This window comes from Vidua macroura, chromosome 1 (genome assembly GCF_024509145.1).
Source record: "Vidua macroura isolate BioBank_ID:100142 chromosome 1, ASM2450914v1, whole genome shotgun sequence".
In the NCBI taxonomy this organism is placed as follows: domain Eukaryota; kingdom Metazoa; phylum Chordata; class Aves; order Passeriformes; family Viduidae; genus Vidua; species Vidua macroura.
In genome coordinates, this window is record NC_071571.1 from 22,539,070 (window position 1) to 22,564,215 (window position 25,146).

At 38.0% G+C, this 25,146-nt stretch overlaps 1 protein-coding gene across 3 annotated transcripts; it reads left to right on the plus strand.

The window, feature by feature from the left end:
• The first annotated feature begins 408 nt into the window (after positions 1-408).
• Positions 409-24,255, plus strand: LOC128814196 (pituitary tumor-transforming gene 1 protein-interacting protein-like). 3 transcript variants are annotated; one of them, XR_008439296.1, is made up of 8 exons: positions 409-584; positions 2,685-2,737; positions 5,080-5,188; positions 7,789-7,897; positions 11,415-11,483; positions 15,957-16,003; positions 21,452-21,559; positions 22,708-24,255. XR_008439296.1 is itself a non-coding variant. In XM_053989810.1 (7 exons), exons 1-7 carry the CDS (start codon positions 464-466, stop codon positions 22,755-22,757), a joined length of 558 nt encoding a protein of 185 aa, XP_053845785.1. In that variant the 5' UTR covers positions 409-463; the 3' UTR covers positions 22,758-24,255. The 3 variants fall into 3 exon arrangements, 2 of the variants coding, with proteins under 2 accessions (XP_053845785.1, XP_053845792.1); XM_053989810.1 differs by lacking the exon at positions 21,452-21,559; XM_053989817.1 differs by lacking the exon at positions 21,452-21,559 and having other exon boundaries at positions 11,418-11,483.
• Positions 24,256-25,146: the final 891 nt, after the last annotated feature.

Genomic DNA, 25,146 nt, shown 5'->3' on the forward strand with positions numbered 1-25,146 from the left:
TTAAAATGGAAAGGTCATGGCAAATTTTCAATTTGCCTCCATCTCTTTATTAATATTAATTAATTTATTAATTTCTCTGTCCAGCTCTGGCTTTGTTGTCTCCGCTGGCTGGCAGCCTGCTGGGCATCCTCACTAAGAAACGAAACCAGGAATCAGGAGGCAGGGCACAGGACCCTCGCCACCTCCTTGCCCTCACAGCAAAAGAGCGTCACATCAAACGAAGAACGGAGAGGAAAAGACCCCGTGCATGTCAGACCTCCGCCTGCAGTCACTGCAAATAAGCGGCAGCCCCAGCCCAGCCTCTCACCTCCCGCCCCTAGAGCAGGGCGAGGCCCGGCGCCTGCCCCGCCCGCTCCCGCAGGGCCGCGCTCCCGCCCCGAGCCCGCTCCGCCCCCGGAGCTGGCGGCGTCTGCGCGCGGCCGGGGCCCGGGCCGAGCGGGTGCTGTCCGGTGCCGTCCCGGCCATGGAGGCGGCGCGGCGGTGGCCGCTGTGGTGGCCGCTGTGGCTGCAGGGCCTGGCGCTGCTGCGGGGCCGCGCCGTGGCGGGGCTGGAGCAGATCCGCAGCACGGTTCCGCCGCCGCAGGGTAAGGAGGGGCGGGCAGCGCGCCGTCGCTCCCTTTGCTTCCCGTCCGTCCCGCGGGTGCGGCCTTCCCGGGCGGCCTGGCCGGGGCCCGCGCTCGGCCCTGCGCCGGGCAGAGGGCGCGGCGGCGGACACGGGCTCGGGCTCGCCATCAGGAGAGTTCCGGAGAGCTCGGGGCTTGCCGTGGTGCTGTCCGCGGGGCGGGCTCGTCCCGTGGGCCAGGAGGGAACAGCCCGCTCCCGGCCGAAGGACGGGCTGGTGGCGCTGGGGTTTGCCCGCCTGCGGGGCCGTGTGGAAGTCCCCACCTTGGCGGCAGCAGTCACAGAATCGCAGGATGGGGCAGATTGGAAGGGACCACAGTGGTCTTCTGGTCCAACCTCCCTTGCTGAAGCCGGGTTATCCTAGAGTACACAGTCGCCGGGGTTTGTTCAACCCTGGGTGATGGTGAGGAATGTGGCTCGGGAGAAGCTGACGGAGGTGCTCGTCCCTTCCTGTTCTGTGGGAATCATTTATCTCTTCGCTGCTTTTGGCAGGCAGTTGGTGAAGCTGCGCCTCAGATTTAGTTGCCACCAACAGATGTGACCACAAAGGTGCACCTCAGGTTGGCTGGCATCAAATTTGGGTATCTCAAGTGCATTTTGACACCTGTGTCTAGATCCTAGCTAGAGGTGTTTAATTTCCTTTAGGGAAGGATTTATCCTTGAAAAGGGAGTCTCGAGCTTTTTGAGACAACTAACTTGAAACAAATTAGCCTTACTAATTCATACTCAGAAAGCTTGTTTGTTTGGGTGTTTAAAATCTCACATTGGAGAGAGATTTTCATTAGTTTTCCAGCTATTTTCATAGTTGGAAAACTGATGAAATATTTTTTTTAATCAGCGTGGTGGTACTCCATGTTGAAAACTCCCATTTGAAAATTTTTGAGTATAAACTGAGAACAGTTTCTGAACCTGCTTCTCATGTTGTTTTTTTATGAATTGGTATATGGGCCTTACACTTAGGCTGTTAATTGGTACCTGTAACAATTGTTACCAGATGAACTGGTAAGGGGGTTTTCTATATGCATATATAAATTAAAGATAAATATATTGGTACATAAAATGCATTTAATGTTAAGAATTAGTACCAGAAATATGTAATAGTTAATTATGAAAATAAAACATTGAAATAGATAGTTGTCTCACAAGCTAGTAACTCTACTTCAAAGAGTACTTCAACTCTACTTGTTGTGACTAATGCTCCATTTGGAGATCTTTTCCCCTTGTATTTGTGATATAGTGAAATAAGAACAACCTTGTTTCATTAACTGGTATAAAAAACTATCATAGGAACAACAATTACTAGAATAAAAATCCAGGCTCACACTAGGAAAGGAGATTCCCCCTCATCTTTCAAATAGTTCATCTGGGTCAAGACTATGCCATGTATGTGGTCCTGTGGCCAACAAATTATGTCTGAGTTATGGATAAAAAAAGACTGCTCTTAAGATGATAAACATGGGGTACTTCTAAAAAAAGTAAATGTGAACACCACTAAGTAGTTTTTTTTTTTAATTCAGAGAAAATGTATCGCTTGACTTGTCAAGCTTCTGTTAAATTTCTTATTGAAATCCTGCATATTAACTTTGTGTCCTATGTTTGGAAGTGTTTTTTATTGTTATTTAAAATCATACTAATTGAAGAGCTTTTATCTTTTAAAAAAAGTTAATACCTATGGAAGGGGATAAATCCTAAGCAAGGGTCAGCTCTTGCAAAGCTTCCAAAGCTGCGCAATTTGGAATGTTCCCTAAACTGAAGTGTGTAAGTTCTAGAATTTCAGCAGAGATACCAGGAGACTCTTGGGTTACACCTTCTGTGTTGTCCTTAGAGAAAGCAAAAGAGATAAAGGTAAGCTTGAATTGTTCCCCTATGTCTGAGGTTAAACTTAAATGTTTTTTATCTCTGTTTGTTGCAGTTCTCCTGGAATGGAATTACTGACATTTCATTACTTCAGTCAAAATTATTGCTTGTATCTAGGATTACGAAAAAAAAAGGTTAAATGTTATGATATATACCTTATGGAATAAAAATAAGTATATAATGTCTGTTCTGTTTGGTTTTTTTAGCATGTTCAGCATTTTCCCAGAAGTCCTGTGAAGAATGTCTAATGAATGTTTCGGTAAGATTTTTAACATCTTTTTTGATTGATAAGAATTTCCACTTAATATAACATCTAATTGTTAGGCTTTCTTTGGCTGTTTGTTACTTATTGAAGTGATAGAATCAACTGATGTGTTGCTTCCCGTCTGTCACACGTGATGCCAGTGTGCTTTCACTTTGCCAGGGTTGCTCCATGGTTTGGTCACTCAGGATGTTTCCATGCTTTGTCTGGAGATGACATCCCGAATCCAGGCTTCCAGTGCCAGTGTGTGCTCAGGGCTTTTTTAGCTCAGCTGAGCAAGTTGATCTTGCTGCTGCCTCAGACTCATCCTCATTTTGTGCTAGCACTTTGTTAAATGTCCATCTAATAAATTCAGTGTTAGGCAGTTACTATGCCTTGCTTTTCTTCTGTTGTGCTAGGAAAAATGGGAAATTAATGCAAATAAACTGGAAATATCTTTCTCTAAAGATGCCCCAAGAAGTGCCAGTAACTGAGGCAGAGTGTGCCAGTCCCTCTGCTGACTCTGTGTGCTGAAGACTGCCGGGCTAAGCCACTATTGGTAGCAAAGTGTATTTCCAATGAGATTGCAATAAGGCAGACATTTAAATGTTAGAATTTGTTTCTCTGTTCTTTGCTGAAAACTTATTTAGCTCTGTAATAAAGTATTGTGATAAGCATGCAAAAGGCATTAGCCTGTGCAGAGCAGAAGTGAGATTATTGCAAATTCAAACTTAAGATATCTTGTCACTGAAAACAAACATTTCAGGAGTTTTAAATTTGCATATGAATTTCCCTTACTGAAGACCTTTTCACCTGGGAAGATTGAGAAATATCTGAACTTACCTGCTTGTCTTACGCATATTTTGGCTTTAAGGGAAAAATATTAATTGAATTGTATCGATGATTGTGTATTGTCAGATTCTTTTATAATTGAGAATGAGTCAATGGAAATATTTTCTTGTACTTCAGCCCCTGCTCCAGCCAGTAGCTGTGTCAGATCTTGCCTTTTGGGTTAGACACATTTTCAGTAGCCAGATGCAGGAGTCTCCATCAGAGGGATACAGCTGGCCTTTCTGGGCTCCTAGTTGTCACCAGCAGTGTACAGTCATTTGGGTTAGAAGAGACCTCATGAGCCGCCTAATCCAGCTTCCTACTCAAAACAGGGTCAGCATTACGTTCAGAGTTTAACAGTGACTTTTATTATGCCCCCTCTTAGTTGTTATTTTTGAACTGTTTATTCTTATTAAATATTTGAACCAAAAAAAGCATATTCTCATTTAGCATCCATAATTAAAAGGGCACAGTTTTTGCAAAGTGAGTTCTCTTTTCTTTGTTTTTTTTCTTGATGTGTGCATATGGGTATGTTTAAATTGTACAGTCTACCAACCACAAAATAGTAATACATTCTTCTTGTATACACAGTTTTCAAGAAAGCAGCATCTGCTGCAAATGGTTTCCTTTGTATGTAACGTTTTGTAATCCATTGAGAGCAAGATAACAGACTTTGTGTAATTGAAGATGTATGATAGAGATGTTCTTGATAGTTAGATAAAGCATAGTTCCTGGCTGAACTCTTTTTATAATGAATCCTAAAAAAACATGTCCTGTCAAAGATTTCTACTGCTGTTATTCAAAACTATTTCACTGTTTGAGTTGTGTGGTAAATGACTTCTGAATAAGTATTTATTTTAACAGATGGAAACCAAAACCCAAGCTTGATGCTTAGAGATGACTTTAGAAACAGAAATGCTGTGCTGGAATTTTATCTATAATACACATAAAAACTTGAAATTTTAAAAATATCCAGATATGTGAGCATGTGCAATTAAGGTACACAGAGTACTTTGCAACTCAGACTGGATGAGGCTGTATCATTCACTACCTTGCAGCAAAAGCTCCTGTAGACTTATAAGGATTCTTTACTATTTTCTTTCAGTTGATAATCAAGTTCAAGGCTGAAATAAGATTATAGGTGTATTTTTATTCCTTAAAGATACAAGGTGTTTTAAAATTCTGAATAGTTGGCAGTGTGATTTTGTATTTTGTATTTGTTAATTCCAGTAATTTTAAACCCAAAGCCATTTTACCCTCAAGTATGCAGGGTACCTCAATATGTTCTCAGATATTTTCAGGCTAGTGTTACTTGTAAGTACAAAATGTTCTTATTCACCATTCAGTTTAGGTTTTACTGAGAAATTGTGCGAGAACTTCTGTAGGCTTTAGAAGACAAAGCGCTTCCATTTCTCCAGTATTTACATATTTACATTTACATAAGAAATTTGTCTTTGGAGTGGTGCACTAAATTGTTAACTGTTTTTGAAGATTAATAATTTGCATTTTTTCTTGTTTCTTTTGCACAGTGCCTTTGGTGTTACACCAACAACACATGCATTGATTACCCTGTAAGAAGTATTTTTCCACCATCTTCATTGTGTTCTCTCTCAAATGCTCGATGGGGAGTTTGCTGGAGTAGGTACTAATTTTACTTTTGCTGTAGAAAATTATTTATGAGTATGATTAAAGTAAGCTTGTTCCTGATAATTTATTTGGGTGAGGAGGCAGTGGTTATGATTTGGAGCCATAGCCCCAGTCAGTGTAGGTATGGTGATGCAATGGCTTTAAAACATTTTACTTTCTTTAACGTTTCTGAAAATGTTGGATGATTTGTCTAGATCCACAATTCTATTATATTCCAGTGGCAGCAGTGAACCAATACCACAGGAATAGAGTCACACAGAAATTCTTGAATGCTTTTTTTGCTTAAACAACTGAAATAACAGTGTAATTGATGGGTGCCAAAGGCAATGTAGCTAAGGTTTAAAAGGAATATGCATTCTGCCACTGTAGGTTGTAATCATACATGGTGTAATTGTTCTTCAGTTTCCATTTGCTGTGTGTGTTTTACTACAAAATACATGACTGGGCATGTGCTGCCGTCAGGGTGAAATATTGGAGCTGTTTTTGTAGTAATGTGTGTACAGATCTAGATTCAGACTGGACTGGAACAGAGAACATCTAACACATTGGAAGGCTTCTTGTGTGAAGCAAGAGTACAGCTTCAGTCCAGCAGAGCAAAGTTTTCTTTGTGTTTGTGCATGGACACCAGGAGGCTAAAGGACAAACAAGTGGGGGTGAACTATCAGTGACTGTGCTGACTGAAGAAAGTTACATGCTTAGCACAGAGGGATTTTGCAGTAGTCTAAATTAGGGTAGCAGAAGTAGAAGATTGCTGTTAAAGTGGAACATGCAAGTTTCTGAACACTACCACTTAATGACTGCTGCAGAGTGACTAGATGAAAAAGTACAGGTGAACTTTATCAATTCTATGTTTGCAGAGAAGGGCTTCATGCTTTGTTTTCTGACAGCAGGCATTTGTGCATAGACTTCTGTTGGAGTTTTTTAGGGTATGATAAGAATATAATTTCAGTGATAAAACTCACTTTTAAGAAAAATGGGCTTGCAGTGTTGTAGTAAAGGCTCTTGTTACGAAATGTTTAGCAGACTTTTTTCTGAAAGTGTGGAGGGTTGACTCCTGCCAGTAGCTGAGTACTCACACAGCTGCTTGCTTCCTCCCTCTCTCCCATGGCCCCAGTGGGATGGAGGAGGAAAAAGAAACAAGAGCAGAAAATGTTCTTGATTGAGATAGACAGTTTAAAAAGGGAAGGAAAAAGAGAGAGAGGAAAAAATGCAATTTTTTTTTACCACCCCTCCTAGGCAGACTGATGCTCAGCCAGTCCCCAAACAATAAATTCCCATTGGAATTGGCTTTCCCCTTGGAAGCCAGTACTGCCCTCCACTTACCTGTCCTTTACCTCAGATATTTTCGCTGACCATGACATTATCTGGTGGCTGGCTTGGGTCAAGTGTTCTCTCAGCAACCCCTCCTGACCCCTCTCACTCTCTTGTCTGTGTCCAGCCCTACTCACTGGGGGGAACAGAGGGCAAGGGGCCAGGGGGGAGGTGGGAAAATGTTTTGGTGCTGTTCAAACCTGTTCAGCAACAGCCAAAACATTTGTGTGTTACCAGCATGTTTGAGCCAGAAATCCGAAACACAGCATCAAATGAGCTGCTATGAAGTAAGTTAACACTCTCAAACACATTGAGTAGAGAAACACATCCTTTTCTACTGATACTAAGGGTGGTCTTGACAGTTTACTGCTGCTGTGGAAATGGCTTCTATCTTGTGTGCCATTTGTGTTTCTAATTGATTGTAGCTTAAACACAGAATGAAAACTTCATAAAGAAGTAAAAGAAGAAAAAAAACCCCAAATCAAAACAACTACAAAAACACCCTCAAATATGCATTTCCTTAATAGGTTTTTTACAAATTACAGGCAGCAGCATGCAATGGGGTTATATGGTCTTATTGAGACCCCTGCAAACACAGCAGTAAAATTAACTTGTGAAGGTGGTGGTGGTGGTTTTTCTCTTTGAGCAAATAAAATTAAGAGATTAATGTTGTTCATTGTTGCTGAAAATGAAGGTGAATAGTGCAGCTTTCAAAGTCAAAAACAAATGACTGGCTTCCAGTTACAATTTTATATGAATTACATGTGTTGACAGATTATTAACCAGAGTGAAGAACAGTGTAATACAAAGTAGCTTGATTGTGTTGGGTGTTTTCATTAATAGTAGGCAGATGAAATAGGTACTGTTGCCAGGAATGTAGCCTGGAAACTGACAGTCTTTCTCTGCACTTTAATAGGTCCAAAAACCCTTTTTTTGTTTTTTTTTGCTTCAATTAAATAGTATACTTTTGAAAAAAAATTAATTTTGTTTAAAACAAATTTTTTAAAAAAAATTTGCTTTACTGGATGAAATATATTTATTTGTATCTTGTAGGGAAGTATGAGGATGAGAAATGTGGTTTTACTTCATGTCTGTTCAGTGTAGATTATGCTTAATAGCAAAGTTTGAATGTGGTATACTGCATTTTATCTGGGGTAGTGGAACAGAATCATGTTTTGCATATAAGGATGAAAAAACATCTGGGAAGGAAGGGAAGAGTTATCAGAAAGATAAATGTTACTGATGGAGTCTAACAAGTTGAATATATTCATGTTTTTCAGTAAACTTTGAGGCTTTAATTATTGCTATGGCTGTGGTAGCTGGACTCATTCTGGTGTCCCTAGCAGTCTGTTGCTGTTACTGCTGTTACTGCAGAAGGCGTTCCAGGAGGTAAACACATGTATTTGTTTTCTTTCCTAACACTGGGTCCTGGTCTTCCCTATCTACCTACAATTTTTACTCTCTAGTATTCTAAGAATATTTTCATTTGGAAGCAGTTTTGGTCACTTTGCTTTATTTGTTTGAGGAAGACAAGAAGATAAGAGATATTTAGTGACAAGTAGTATGACACTGGAAATGATGCTGGAACAACACTGATGGAATTGTTCTTCCATCAGTGGTAACAGCAGCACTGATTTGTCTGATTTCACGCAAGCTGAAAAACACTTCTGTGTTTTACACTTTCTAATTAACATTGGATATGAAATTTTTCAATGACCAAGTAAATCCTTGCTTCTTCTGATAATGGTGTAAATAATTTCTTTCAAGGCAAGCTGTACTTTCATGGCAAGCTGTACTTTCATGGTACAGCAAAAAGGGACAAGGTGAGTAGAAAGTAACTGAGCAACAATGTCCTATATGGCACTTGGTATCCATCTTTCAGAGTTGCTCTAGGATCTGTCAGCAGTCAGTATATAAGGGATTAGCTGTCTTTGCCAATTCAAAAAGATATTCTACGTGTAAGATAATACTTCTTTGGTCTAAGATACTAAGAATAATTTACTTATTTTCAAGGAAAGTAGTACTGCAGAAATTAAGTGTTCTTGAGATCTTGGAGAATTTTTTTTTAACTGGCTTCTCTGAGTAGCTAATATTCTTAAAAGGAGGGAAGTAGTTGATGAGTAGCTAAAATAGGTATGTCAGTACTGCATTGTGAAGTGGGACAGCACAACATGCTTCCCTTTATCACTCATGTTTTAAAGCTTTCTGGACAGTGTAGTTTCAGCTAGCTCTGTTCTTTGTGTCTTTCAATACTTTTTGTACAAATAAAATGGGGATCTTATTTCTTGGTCTGAGATGATTTCTGTACTTATTTAAATAACTTTGGGTCATTGTTCCTGTTTGACGTTTGGTTTTGGGTTTTTTAAAAGAATTTATGTAACTGTACATTGTTTAGTGCTGACCTTAAAGCCAGAGAAATACGGTATATCTGTGGCTTTAAAGAAATATGAAAATAATTGTAAATAACATCTCATTCCTTTCTTTCTTCCCTGAGAAAGAAGCGTGTATCTGTTCTGTTGGTAGGCTAGTATCCCAAATCTGTCCTAGTGCAAAACTGAATACTCTTTAGCCCTGTGCTGATAAGCCCTGAAAATGTAAAGAACAGGTTTAGATCTTACATAAGATCTGCCAGCATCCTCTGCAGAACAACTGAGTAGACCCCTGTAGCTGACATGTCAGCAAATAAAGCTTGAATCCTGTGAAAAGAGATATTTGTGCTGGACTTCAGTTTTAGTAGCTAAGTTGTCAATCAGTAGTGTAACATCTAATTCTAAAAATAGAGGGTTAGTTGAGAGTCGTCTTATGCCAAGACTCCAAAGGTGTCAAGCTTAATCTTGTGACCCTTAGAGGATTTAAAGGTCTTGTCAATCTGGGGTCCAGCTTATTTCAGGAGGAGTCAGAATGTGTTATTACACTGAAGCCTGGTGCATTATTGGCTTTAAGCCCACTGGTTTCAGCAGGAATTCTTTTGCTCTTGTCTTCCTTATTTTGGGGGACTAATTTTCTACAAAAGAAAGTTTTTTTTTTTGTGAATACGAGGAAGGAAAGGTTGTGGAAATGTAATACTAGATCTGTTTAACTGGTTCTTTTTTAAATGTATCATCTGAGCTCTGAGGTGTAACCTTGTTTTGCAGAAATATCAGTGTTTCTTTAGGGAATTCTTAAGCTGTGGTGTTTAAGTGTTTGAGAAGCCTGAATTTACCTTTTCCTTAAACACAGAGAATACTTAAGTGCATTAACCCCCATAGCAGTAATGTAGTTGGCTCATCCATGTCTATCCTACCACAGGAATTCTAGGAATATTGGTGCATAGTTTTTATTTTTATCCTTGTTTTTGGACTTCTTAGAGTCTGGTTTCTTGTACTCATGACAGTTTCATGAACAGCTATTATTCATGAAACTCTACTAAATAGACTCTTATGAAGTTCCTTTTTCAACCATGTTTTTATTTGTATAATCTCAAACTTTCTGAATTTGGAAGAACAATTCCAAGTATCCAGAAGTCAGAAAATACTTAATGCTGTTTAATTACAGGGAAGAAATTTATTTTCTGAGTCATACACCAACATTTTATTTATTTGATGCTTTCATATTTTGCAACACCAATTGTGAAGACTATTGCATAGTTATAAGACATGGGTCTCCAGTAAAGCAGTTTTACAGAAGGGTGCCCAAAAATGGGAGCTTCTTCTTATGCTGGACATGCTGATGTGGATAATTGATTAGTTTTCCAAAAGGGTCTAACATTGCTTTCAAATAAAAGTGACCTTGTTGCATTTGTTTCCTGCTCCCCTAATATTTTTTTAATTCTTTAGGTGGAAAAAGCTGGAACTAAGAAATTTGTTTCTGAAACATTACATGGATTCTTAAGTACTGGCTTGTGTTGAAATAACTAAAATGTTGAGAGAGATATATGGACTGTTTGAGCACATGAAGGAATTGAGTTCATATTTCCAGAGCTGAATGTGTCTGAATTTTGTGTATTAAAGCATTTGACATACTGTAATTAACCACTGGATGTCACTCTTGCTTAACTTAGATGTTGGTGGCTGCAGATGAGTGGTAATGCTGCTCAGGTGTATTAATATTGTAAATATTCATCTCAGACATCTTCAGAACTGTATTCACTTTTGGAAGATGATTAGCACCTGGACAAGCATGGCAGTTGTCCATTTACTAATTCTGAAGAATCGTCATAAATTCTGTCAGGGAAGAACTAAAAGAAAAATTATTTGACATTTGCTTTAGAGTCATACAGGTCTTACACAGTCTGTCTAATGGTTAAGTGAAACTGAGCTTTCTCCAAGGCAGGACACAAAGCTAAAGTGCAGCAGAGAATTCAGTAGAGCATATCTGCACATGCACTGCTCAGATGTACTGTGTAGGTTCAGCATTTCCCAGAATCACACAGCTGATGCTCAGGTAAATCCTTGCTTATTCCAGAACAGACTCATTTCCTGGGGGCAGCTTGAGATTGGATAGTAATGGTTGTTGGAAAGATAAATTGTTCTGGCATCAAAAGCTTATGAGCCATCAATCTTCTTCCAAAGGACAACAATGGACTTAACTGTGCACATGCAGAACAGTGACTCTTAAATGGGGTGTGACACATGGGGAAAAAGGCAGTTAGGAATCCTGCTTCTGGAACGGTCTGCATCCTTTTCCTAAGAAGAGGATGTAGTTCTGTTACTATAGAGTAAATAGTTCTGTGGAGGCTGAAGGGCATATTGCTGCAATGAGTAGAGTAATTGGATATTATAAAATGTGAAAGAATAATTACACAAACTTGTAAACTATACTTACTCAGCTGTGAAATTTTACATGGCTATGAAGTAGTAAATAGTGATAGTTTAGCAAGAAAGTTGCTTTTTCCTCCTCTTATGCTTTCCTTCCCTCATTTTTCTAGCAGACTACAGGAAGAAGAGGAGCAACTAGCTAGGAAGAGAGAGGAACGAAGGCTACAGTCTCTTCAGAGGTAAGTCTTGACAGCTTGATATATAGCTATACACTTCCTGATGATGTAGGAGTATTCTGAGAAATACATGGAGTACTAAACAAAGAGGCATTGTAATGTTAGGCATGACAGTATCAGATTTTTACAAAACTGATGCTCAGTGTGGCAGGTACCATGACTGCTCTGTGCATCATTGTGAGGTAATGACAAACATTATCCAAGAAGAGAACAGATGCAAATTTATTTTCATAAAGATCTGAATTTGTGAGCTGAAAGTGTCAGACTTGAATGTGCATGGAAGGGGAAGAAATAGGTGTCCAATTCAGGAAGTATGCTCACACACAATTTCTCAGATAAGTTATGTTGAATATTTGCAATGGATCAGTAAAAAGGGGAATTCTCTATTTGTTAATCCAGTTATAACTAGTCACAGCATAGTAGGCCGAGTGCTACTATGAAAGTGATGTTTCTCCTATAATGCTTTTGTTTCTTTCAAAAGAGGAAGGATCCAGTGAGGAATATCAACATTTTTTTGTATGCCAAAACCATGTGCCTTGTGGTGAAATATACATCCTTAATTATGCTGCTTTGTTCAGTTAAGACAGCACTTAGCTGTGTTAGTTATAAAGCAAAGACTTCTGACTACGTGCATAATGGGATGATTGTGTTCCGTAACCTTTCCACTCTGATTTGTATATCAGCTTTAAATTCTTCGTACAGTTAATCTGTAGGAAGTCTGATGCTTCTGGAGTGTAAGGTGTGCTGTGCACACACACAAAGCAAGTGGTGTTGCACCAGGCAGTTAGCAACTTAGAGCTAATATCAGCTCCATTCTTGAATTTAGCCTACGAACAAGGATCACTGGGAGCAGGCTGCTCTGCCAGAATGATTCCTGCAGCCTTATTTAGAGCAGCATTTCACTTTCCCAGCTTGTCTCAGGAGTGTGTCTGTGAAACAGAAACTGCTTTAATTGCAGGAGAGAGCTTAGCAGCAGCCCTGGGGTGTTTCCATGTTCTGAACACGCATACCAATTGTGTGTGTGGCTGGGGGTCATGGGAAAACACAAGGAATAAGCCACAAGCCACTTCCAGCACCTAGAGCACCTCACCCTACCCACCGCTTGTTTCCTCTAAGACCTTTGGAGAATGAATTGCTACTAGCAGGCTGTAAAACAAATTAATATTCTGAACAGCCCATTTTTGACAAGCAACCTGCAGAGGAAGACACTGCCTTCTACTGTGTAGTCCTTCCTTTCTACTTTGAAGTTTTCACATAGTTTATGAAAATATCTGAATAGATGTTCAGATAAATATCAGATAAATGTTCAGATAAATACGGGAGAAAAATAGGCACAGCATTGACCTTGTGTATATCTGGTTTTGTTTTTTTCTTGTCATCTTAAATGTTGTTTGTTTTTTCTGTGGGATACAGCTACTTCAAATACAGCTCATATCAGCTCATATATGGTTCATATCAGTGGGCAATGGAAGGTGAACAGGACTAGCCTGAGCTTCATTTCATGATTCCATTAGTGAATGGTAAAAACAAAGCAAGGAGGCCCAAGTTCCATAGTGTTCCATGGAAATATTTTTTGTGGAAGGTTTAAGATGATTGCAGCACCTAGTATTTTCTGTCTTTCAGGTACACTGTAAAAGTCTGCTTTTTAAGTTTAATACTTGTTTGCATTAAAAATCAGTTAATTATGCATACTTCAGTGTCTCTTTGGAAAATGCCTGTTAAAAGTAAGGGTTATTATGTTGGCTCTCTGCTTATCTACACAAGGCTGAAAGTAGCTGTCAGTTTATTGAGAGGGTTGAAAATTACTGGTAATGGTTTGAGTTTGCACCTATAGTGAGGGGCACGAAGAGAAAGATGTCTGAAGTTCAATTTTTGACTTAAAACAGGTATCTTATTGCATAATTTTAATCCTTTATTTGACTTCATCATCTCTAACATGAAAAATAATTTTTAAGCATGGCATTGAGTAGTGAGTCTTCTTCTATACACTCAATTATTTACAGCTTCAAGTATATGGTATATGAATAGGTTAGATTTATATGATTTATAAATCATTATTTATTTTTGAAGTTTATAAACAAATACTAAGCAATAAGATCTAATGCCAAGTATAAATTGATAGTAAGGGAGAACAAGGAGAGAGGCCAGGGAAAGAAAGGATGGCAGTTTATTTGTGAAGAACTGAGTATTGAAGATTATTATGGGAATTGTTAGTATTGAGAAAAATGCCTCCTCACCTTATTGCAGTGGGGACAGCTTGCATGAGAAGCCAAGACTGCAGCATGTATAAGATGGAGTAATAGCAGTAGTGTTAAGAAACAGAACCAACTCGGAAGACTGAAGTGACTTGAGCTGATCATTATGTGAGATGTGGGTGGTACAGTAATTCTGGGTGGCTGATTCAGGGCCTGCCAGTTCAGAGTTGTGTCTGGTTCTTCTGGGTTAATGTGTACCTAAGCCTTATTTACTGAGCAAGGATTTAGTCAGGGGTGAAGTGATGCCGTTGTGGCTGCCTGTCAGAGTTTGACTGTTTCACTGATATTAATGGTTTTACCCTTCAATCATAATTAGATGTTTGGTGGTTTGTTTTGAATAACCTAGAGAAGTATCCTAAAGCCTTTCTGAGGTTTAAAGCCTACACAGCTTGATTTTGCACCATCCCCTTCTTAAGCAGGTGCATTCTGAATTCAGAACTGATTCACACTGGCTGCTGAAGTACTGAGGTTTCAGTAGCTGAAACCTGCAGCAATGAGTCTTCATTACTTCAGACAGGATATGCAAAACAAGGAAGAAATGTCATTAGTACCACCAGTAATAAACCTGGTTTGAGCTCACATGAAAACTATACAGTAGAAGGATTTAGCTTTATATTGGAGAAGACTGCTTTAAGCAGAATTTCTCTATTCTTTTCCTGAGATCCCTTGCCCCATATAATATCTTCCTCTTATGTACCACAGAAAGCAGAAATCCTGTTGTCAGGTTACCTTCAGTGGGTAAATTTGTTTCCTCTTTTTTCTGTTCTCTTCAATGTCTCAATCCTGACTTTCTTCTTCTACATGAATTTCATTACCCTGACTCTCCAGCTTCTGTTACTGCATTTTGGCCAGGTTGCTTTGTTTACTATTCTGCCTGGGCTTAATAATGCAGAGAGATGTAAGGGACGTGGGTATCTCTGGGAAAGAGTAGTGGAAGGTTTTGAGTCTGTCTTGTTTGGTTTTTCTCATCGCGCTTTATCTACATGCTTTCCCAGAAGTGCAATTGCTGGAAAAGGCCACTTCAACCCTCAGCTCTGTAGGAAGCAGGATAATTGCTTCTGAGGACACACAGGATCTGATTAGCAGTAGGAATTGTTTGGAGGTGGAATATGCATAGGGCAGATGGGATCTTTGATGAATTAAGCTGTCAGTGCTTAACAGCTTTCTGCTGAATATGTGCAAATTGGAATCCAGCAGAAGTCACAACTTGTCTAACTGGGTAAAATTTTGACAGAGGGTAGCAAAAGGTGTATTTTTAAATTTTTTTTTCCTTTTTTTTTTTCTTTTTTTTTTTTGTTAGAGGAACTTCTTTTTGCCAAATTCTATGTCTTTTCTGCAAGGTATATAGATCCTGGCTCATACTCATGAAGCAGTTGTGTAGGAGCTTTTATGTTTGTTTTTTAAAATAAGCAAAATAGATCCTTCCTTTGTAATATAGGAAAACTATCTGAGAAAAGATGGAATTTTTTCCATTTAAACATCTTTCATTTTTCTCTCCTTCACCTTTGCAAAAGGGAAGGAGAAATCAACTCATCAGACAATTGGTTTATGTGAATAATTTAAGTTTGGCAGTACTAGGTACAGCCTTGCAAACGGTCTTATGGTCAGACGACATAAAAACCAATTTATATTTAGCACAATATTTTAATTTATTCTCTGCATGGATGCCATGCTGGATTTTAGAAGGCAGTAGTTTTCACTTATACTTGCTTTACGTCTTATACAAAATAGTAATGCACCTTTTTATCCTTTTAGAATTATTATATTTTATTAGTATTCCAAAGTATGTTCTGTGCAAAGCTAAATTTTACAATTATGCTCCCAGCTGGAAAGCATTAAGGAGTGCTCCAGTGTAGTGTAGTGCCTTGTTTTTTTATGTATAGATGAACACCTCAGTGTGTGAATGTGTGCATATATGTGGATATATTTCTTTTATATAGAAAAGTATTTCTTATTATTGTAATACATCTTATGTTCACACTATAAATTAGTAAGAATTTATGATAAGTCTTATAGGTACAGTGTGTGTTGATACATACAGATGAAGCGTAAATAGAAAGATAACATATATATATAACTACTAAGTGTGATTTTTTTTTTTTAATTGTAATGTAATTACTAATACTAATGTAAAAATGCTAATGTCCTTTTTGGATGCAATTATATTTGTTTACAGCTCAAAAGAGTCTGAATGTTTTTCTGATGCCTTTATTTCTTGTAGGAAACATGAAAGAAAACTGAAGCATGATGAAATACGTAAGAAGTATGGTATGTGTCATCTTGTTTTGATACTATGCCTAAGTTGATTCATTTTCCCTAATGATTGTTAAAATTCACAGCAGAAATAAGCTGCTTTATGAGTGTCAGAAGTAGCCAAGCCCAGTTTTCTGCTGATGCCTGTCACCTGATCTCAGCACGTTTATGCTCTTGTTCTCTTCCTGCACTGACTGTCAAACTGGGCAAGAAGACAGTGTGCTTGGGATGGGCACTTAAATGTATTGATTAAAGTAAGTGGTTTATTCTGTCTGTTCCTAAGAAAGAAGACTGACTTTGGGGGCTTTTTTGTTGGTTACTGAATGTGATAAATCAACCTACTTGAACTTTGCTACTGGAGTCATGACTATTGAAGGAGGAGAGACTGACTAGTAGATAGCAAGCTTTTTAAATCAAGCTTGAAAAAGAAGGGTGGAGGATGCAGCCTAATGTAGGGATAAAAGTTTTTTTCTTTGTTTTTAAGTGGAGCTGTGGTCCAGTTGTAGAAGAATATCACAAGACTGTAAGACCTGCTGTGTTGTGTAGGAGGCTCTTATTATATAGGCTTGTCAGTGCTTGCACATTTCGTTTCATTTGTTCATAGGGTTAATAGTACTGTGTATTCAGAGACAGATATACTAAAACTCTGCTGCATTTTTTTATTATGCAAATTGCACTAATGTCAGAGAAAGTGTTTCTAGGGGCCTGAACAGTCACTCAAAGCTGTTAATTTTCATCCTCTTGTTAAACTGATTGGCAGAGTCTAGGAATGCCTTCATGAATCTGCAGCCTGCCCTTTGCCTGATGCAGAAGTGATACAGACAAATTCTGTAGGGAATTGTCTGCAGAGAATTCTGGAGAATGTTTGTAAAAGAATGATCCTTGCAGGAATGGAGGAAAACTACACTGTGAAGCTTGAGCTACTGAAAAAACTTGAGTTACTGAAAAAAAAATGTTGTAGAAACTGGAAGTAATTTTTGTTAAACATTAGTCAGGGAAGTTGTTCTGTGTTATTTTACAGGATAATTAACCCTATATTTCAACCACAATTCAGTTTCAAGAGTTATTTGAGTGATTGACAACAGTAGTCCAGATGTAAAAAAAGCAAACAAAATCCAAGCACAACATAAAACAATACAACCTTTTCGTGATTGTTTCTCCTTAGAAGAGACCTCACAGTCAATCTGAGCAAGTTTGAATCATTGGGAAAGATCTGGTGAAGAGCTTAGGACAATGGCTGTGTCCCCACAATAACTTGAAGCACTCAGTGCAGATGGACCTTTGCATCTCCTGGATGCAGCCAAGATGCAGGTCCTGGGTGCAGAATCGCAGTTCCCATATCAGAGCCCTGCACTGGAGTTCGGTGATGTGAAAGCTGCATTCAGTTATGTTCTGCTTGTGAAACCGGTTCACTTGTCTCTGCATGGCTCTACATTTTGCTGAAGCCTGTTCAGTGCTTAACTTTCAGACCTTTGTGGAGTGCTTTGCTGGATCTTGTTGAAGTACTTGAGTTCCCTGAAATTTGAAACCGTATAATGCAATGCCCTTGGAATACAGACATCAAATTCAATAAAACAAGTATTGCTTGTAGCTACACTGTCCACAGTCATAGGAGAGGTAGTGTCATTTTGCCTCCACTATCAATGAATTAATGAGAAACAAGTTCGTACATTCATTGTGTTAATGGAAAGTGTTCCTTCTTGTAAGAAGTCAGACATACTCACTTCTTCCTGCACTTAGGTTTTGCAATTCATCTTACCTCCACAGGATTGCAATTGGACTATAAAACTTAAATTTTATTAGCAAACTTCTATATAAAGTTTATTGACAGATTTGCTGTATTGCCTAAACAAAGATTAATTTGTATTATCAGATATATCTATTTGGGGCCTGGAATCTCATGGTTAATTTTTGTTTTAAAGAAAAATTTAATTCTCACATAACATAATTAGCACATCCTTAAAGGATGTATGTAACTGAGGAAAAAGGAAATACAAAATATGTATAAATTTTGAAATTCTAAAATATAATTGCTGTTGAATATAAGGGTTGCATTCTGATAATACACAGACAAATAGTGGTCAGAATAATTCCATGAGACTTGGATCTTCTGTCCACAGTTTTTACTGTCTAGAAAATACAGATGTTAACATATTAAACATAATCTAATAAAAACTGCTTGCTGCAAATAATTGGGAGGCACTAGATTATTTTGCACTCTTACACACTGCAGAGAGGATTCTCAGTTAAGTAGGCATGGATGAGTGGCAGAATGACAATGACTTTGTTAACCTGACTGTAGATAAAGATGATGATGCCCGAAATTTCAGTATTTGGTTGGCTTTAAGGGAATGTCTTTTCCCATTTCATCCCCAGCTTTCCATACCCCATTTAAATGGTAATTACACATTTATAATGCACTGCAGGTGTCACTCTAGCCACAATCCTTTGGGAGCATTGGAAGCAATAGAGAGCTTTAGCAACCAGGAGTAGGCATTTTCAATTGTTTCTTTGTTGCACAATTTGATAGTATTTTTCATTTGCTCACATATATGAATGCAATATGATTACACAAATTATATGTTGACTCTTAGGAAAAATTTAAAGTAGAGTTCAGAGTACTTTGCAGCTTGTGTAGTACACAAAGGAACTACAATTTAATTCCTGCTGCATTTGCTTCTATTGTGTGTTCAGTATAGCATTAGTGAGAAACTGCTTTATTATTTATTTATTTGAGGATTTTGCCAAGTATTAGTGGAAGGATTTTTTTCATTTAATTTTTGCAAAATAATTATCACTTCATTGCTTTAGTTCTGCAAAGGTTTTGATTAGCTATTTTAATGATATGTAATCCTCTCTTGTTTATTTTCTATATGACATTGATTTTTCAGTAGTTTATGACAGTAAATGTTTCTTCTGTTCAAGGTAGATACTTTGCCTTGACCTTCTTTAGTGTTCTGAACACAAGGCAGGAGAACCTTGCATTGCCAAACACTGAAAGCTGTTTAGTTTATTAAGAATACAGTTGTTAATATGGGGGACTAGAGGAAAGGTTTAGTAAGGGGTGAAGACATGCAGTAAACTAGGTTGGGTTTTTTGTTTCCAACTACACACAGTCTCTTGTAAGTATTTCACTTGTTAATTCTGTTTTTGGGCAACATTGATATGTGATGAGAGTCAGATCTCAATGACTCTGAACATGCATAGTTAGTATGCAATATAAATGAATATGCTGGAAAGGTATTAATTTCTTTTGACCATTGCTTTGTCATTTCATATTTACTAAGATGCTTCATTATTTCCTATAAACTAACGAAAGATACTTGACTACTATACCTTTTGAATTTTTGAGTGTTTCATAGATACTGCTAAGTAGGTCAAATACTAACCTCAAAATGAGGGTAAATAGTAGTAAGAACTTTTAAGTGACCTGTGCCAATATTCAAGTTCACCAGTGGCATGTGATGGACTTGACTGCAAACAAGGCTCCTGAAACATCTGGTTTCCCTGAACCCCTGAGGGTAAATGACAACTTGGGTAGTGACTCTCATGTCAGACAGGAAACAGTCGAGAGACAGCTCCTGTCTGGTTCCAGGCAGCACGAGAGCTTCAGCTGAGCCAGATGTGCTGCTCCATTAGCATGGGCTGCCAGCTCCTCAGAGTGGCACTGGCAGAGCAGCTGTGGCAGCTGACAGAAGTTTTTTGTCATGCTCCTTTTTTTGTATGTCTCTCCATATAGTTTTTGTCCACTTACTGGAGCCTGATACTTTTTCAGTAAGAGTTGGTGCAAGTGATGAGCTGCTGTCTCACTCCTCTTGCTTAATGTAATCTTATGATGTACTTAAAATGCTGAGGGTAAAAGAAATTTAAATACTGGATGCAGGCTTAAGAGCAAGGTTGAAAGCAAAGTGTATCAGGTGTTGTAACCCCTGGTTATCCTCATTTGGAAGGAGGGCTTGCCATTTCTCTTGGAGTCCCTTTCTCCTGGGAGATCAATTTCTGAAGTCAGAGCCAATAATATTAGCACTGGATTGACCCATCATTCTTTAAAGCCTATTTAGTTTCAGTATTCTGTGATGAAACAGATGAGAATACTTTAAGTTACACATACTAATGCCTGATTGGTGGTGATTAGATCTGTTCATTCCTAAACATAATTCAGTAAAATTAAAGCAAGTACTGCTGGGAATGGTATATCCAGTGAGGAGTAAAAAGGACACATTCACTTGAAATATGAGGATTAGTTTTCTAAAATGGCTTTTAGCTGAATGTTTTGGGGCAGGAGAAGAGAAAAGTATATTCACTCCTCATAATGATGTAGGAAAGGTTTATCAGGACTCTTACACAGTCCTCTGGTTACTTTAAAATTGGCACTACTTGTAGAAAATCTTTTCCATTGGATTTCAGCTGTTTAAGCTGTAAATAACAGTATCTAGTGTTTTACTGTGCTGCTTTCAGACCTATGAAGTGTTGAGTATGTGTCTTGAATGAAATATCAAAAAAATATAATAAGCACTTGTCAGACTCTACAGAGAAAAGTCTGCAGGCCACGCTCATTTTGTCAGGAAATATGGTACCACCTCTTGCCACTTTGTGGAAAGCTTTTTGAAGTTAGGTGCATTTATTTGTAAATGGAACTAAACGAGTGCAGGGAGTTTAAGCAATTGTAATTGTAATAATACTGGTAATTTCTAGTATTGATGCTGATTTTTGGTGAATGTTGTGTAAATGTGTTTTGTGTTTCAAAGGGGTGAAATACAGGAATACTGCAATTTTTTTTTTAATTGGACTATTCAGTTGTGTTTCAGGTAACTGAATATATTAGGAGCTGTATATCCTAACTGCCAAAGTATTAACAAGTCTGGAGGAAGCATGGAGGTGGTGATGATCTGGGAGTAAAAGAAATGTTTCTTTTCTCTTTGGGTTGGGGTTAAATTAATGCAGCAATATTACCTGAAGGCACTGAAGGTTGAATTGCAGGCCAAGGATAAGAGAGGATTTTTTTATTGTGTATTAGTTTACTTGACAGCTAGAATAGACATAGTGGACATCACCACTGCTTGTTTAAATGCATGAAAGGTAATATTACAATATCTGAGAAGTAACCACTTTCTAGAAGTTTAAAAAGATAAAAAATTCAAAATCTGAAAATACTGTAGATTATTTTTCACAATTATATCATCTAAGCATATCCTTATTAAACAAATGTTTACATTTTTATTTTATTTTCAAAAAACAAATACAAGGTACCACACCAGGTAAATAGACTCTATGTCATGTTATCTGGCTGAAGCTTTATAAATGTTACTGGCTTACTCCTTGGACAAGTCAGGGTCATATATATGAGGGATAGTTTTGATATTAACGTTTTACAAGTTGACTACTCATAATCTTGTTTATTTGAGTTATTATAGGACTTTTCATATTTATTCTTTATTCCAAATATTTATTGTTCCCTATCAGGTAGTTAGTTGCAGTAACTGATACAGTAATCAGCTCTGAGCAATTGTGCTGCTTGACTGGCATCTTAAATAACCTGGCAGTTCAAATGAAGCTCACCAACTGTACAAGGTAGGCAATAGTGTAGTCTGCCTACAGCACCATTAGGTTTTGACTTCCAGATAAAACAGTGAATATATCAATATTCAATATCTGTGTGCAGGTACATGTGGAAAGAGGTATGGTGTGAAAAGGACTGAGAGAAGTTCTTACAAGATTTGGCAGTGACTAGAAGTATTTTTTTTCATTATTGTGAATCTGAACATTTGTGAGTTGAAGTTGCTCGGCTGCACTGTCTTGTCTCCACACTTAGACAAATGAGCTACAGAAGAGTCCTTGTCAGACATTTTTATACTGATGCATAAAAATCTTGGCAGAAAAGATAGCAATAATGTCCTGTCCTTTCACAGCAGAAGGTCATCCTCTGGACTCTTAAAGGACTCCTTTATTTTCAGTCTTCTGCCTACCCCAGGTTTAAAGTGTGGTTTAAATTCTCTTAGAGATAATTTCTGTGTGGAACAGCGATTGCTCAGCTAACCTATACAGAGGATGCTCTGCATATCCAGGCACTCAGCATAATTGGATGGCTTTGCTGTGCTTTCTGTAACAGTATTCTAGTATAAAGTCATTAAGAATCTTTGTGAGGAAAACATACTGTAACTTGGATTAAGTGATGCTCTCGTTCTGGTCCATGGAGGTTTTAGTGCACATAAGAAGTGATCTTCATTTTTTCTTAGAGATTATTGTCCTGTTGCAGAAAAGCTGTAAGTGGCTGAATGTGACAGATGGTTGGGTATAATTGAAGTTGAACTAAGTCAAAGTAGCAACATCTTACATTTTAAAAGATGATGATCTTATAGTCACTTGCATTTATGAACTGGCCACTTGGAATCTGCTCTTCTTGAGACTTCTCTCTACTTAGATTTTTGTCAACTTGACCCTCACAAGTGCATTTTTTGGAGTTTACTTCACAGATGAGAAATGTTTTTTCCATAATAATTTTTCATAGAGAAATGTTCTCTCCGTGCTAAATCATGAAATACTTAGTCATTATTATTGCCTCAGAAATAAGAGTGCTTTAGAACACTTCCAATTTGTTATAATCCTTGACTGACTGGGGAATGGAGCAACTATTACAAGAATTGCCTTTTGGATTTGTTACATGCAGTACCAATAGCAGTGAAGCCAGTAACTCAGAAGTTTTTCATTTTGTTTTACAGGTCTTCTCCAGGATTCTGATAACCCCTACAGCAGATTTGAGAATGAATAAAGATGAGCACCTTCCACAAGAGCTGTAATTCCAGAATGCAGGAAGACAGTTTGTTTTCATTAGCCCTTTCGCTCTTTCACTTCTGTTTTTTTTCTCTCCAAAGTATTTTTTCCTGGTTGTAAAACTAGAAGCAGCTAAAGACTTTCTGAAATAACATGTTTCTATCTCCTACGTGTATGGAAATAATTTTCCATAAATGTTTTTTATTGTTGAAATGTTCGCTGAAGTTGGTTTATGTTTCCTCTTCTTAAAATCTATATTTCATTACTTGACTTAGATGGTTAATAGTCACAATAGTGTGATTTTGAATTCAGTCTTAACTGCTACTTAAAACAGTTGTTCTCATGTTCCTAAATAGACAGATTTATATATATATAACAAAAAGCAACATGGAAGCCAGCTTCGCATAGCAGAAATAGTTGATGAAGAATACATCATGCACACTCTTGTGGGTGGAGGTTTTTTTACCTGGAAAAGCATCTTCCAAGAGTGTAATGCGTAAGGGTTGACAGAGAGGAGCATATTGGTCTTTGAATAATTAAATTCAGTTGTGGGAATGTTAATATGTACTTTGAATGCAGTTAGCAAAATTGGAGGAAGGTTGATCTTGAAACAAACATAGTTATGTGTTCCTATATTTAAGAAGCATCAGTCTGTGTGAGCACTTTCTTCTCCAAACTTAAAGTATGTTGCAAAAAAAAAAAAAAGTGTAAAGTTGCCCAGATTCTGCAGTTTACCAGGGCTGACCCTGGCCAGCAGCTTAAGCACTGCCCAGCTGCTTCCTCCCTCCCTCGGGGGGATGTGGGAGAGAATGGGAACAGCAAAGGGTTGAGATAAAGGCGCAGTAAGTGAAGGAAAGGGAGGGTAGAGGGAACAAATTCTGCAAAGCAATTGCCACCTCCCAGAAGCAGACCTTTGCCCAGCCTCCCTCCAGTTTTCTTGGTGAGCCTGGAATAGGGTCAATTTGGGTCAGTTTTGGCCAACTGTATCCTCTCCCAGCTTCTTGCTCCCTCTGGCCTAGTTGCTGGAGCAAGCGGAGTGAGGGAAAAATGAAACCTTGATGCTGTGCAAGCAATGCTCAGCAAAAGCCAAAGCACTGGTGTGTTACCAGCACTCTTTTTGCCACAAATCCAAAGCAAAGCAGCACCATAAGGGCTGCTATGAAGAAAGTTACCTCAGTCCCTGCCAGAGCCAGTACAGTAAGAAGGCAGTATTTTTTTTAACCTTTTATTGTTCTTTTGATACTTCCATAATGTGATTTATTTCCTGTCTTACTTTTCATAAAGGGTTTCCTTGAGCACTTTTAGTAGCTTGCCAGTATGATGTGACAAGCAAAGAGCTCTTCTATACCCCCAGTCTAATTGTATGGTCCCATTTATTCTGTACACTTTAAATCACCTCCCTTGTTGTTTATTATCTGTTAAACAAATGTACAGTATTGAAGATGTTTGTGTTATTTTTGTCCGTGTTCCTAAAATAAACTCTTTAACATCTTGAATATGATTCTGTTTACTTCTGTTGCTCCATACCATTTTAAATTTACTTGGTTTAAAAAAAGTTTCTAAGTATGACTTTGTAGAAGGAAAAAAATGCATTTTTGCTGGTTGTCTGTGGCAGGAATTAGATCATGCCTGTGGATGAGGATGTAAATTACCATTTCTTGCAGAGTCTAAGAACCTGCCTCTGTTAGGTTTAGTAAATAACACTTATCACTGGTTTTGGTACAGTGTTCTTTCACTGGTTTTACATCTTCAAACTGTTTCTCCATATAGTTTCTCAGGAATTGATATAAAAATAGGTTTCCTACTTTCTGAATATGTATTAATATTGTAATTAGTGTTAATTAGTGTTAATTGTAATTGTAATTAGTGTTAATGAAATACTAGTCTGTTTTTTCTTTTTCCTTTGTTCTTTATCTTACATTTAGCACTTTATTAGTAGGCATTGTGTTTAATTTCATGTTTTTTTATCTGTCAGCCATTGTCAAATCTGAAGTATTATTCAAATGCCTGTCATAGAAGAATGATGGTCTGTGATAAGAGTGAGTTGATAGTGTGGAAATGAAACATGCTGATGGTTTTCCCTGGAGATAACTTTTGCAAAAATGATGAAGGTCTGTCTGCTGTCTCATGACCAAGTAGTGACATTCCTGACTTAACAGAAAAGCATTTTTCTTCAGCACCTGCTACAGTGTACGAAGGACTGTCGTGTATTTGATCAAAAAGGGGAGGAGGGACAACCTTTCTTACCATTTCAAAGATGGTAAAGTACTTGGAGAACCAAAATAGTAGTGGCAGTTGTGGACATGAAAAGGTAATGACTGTGGTCAAATTTACCTTATGTCAAACCTTAACTTTATACAAAATGTTAAACTGGACATTGAATATGG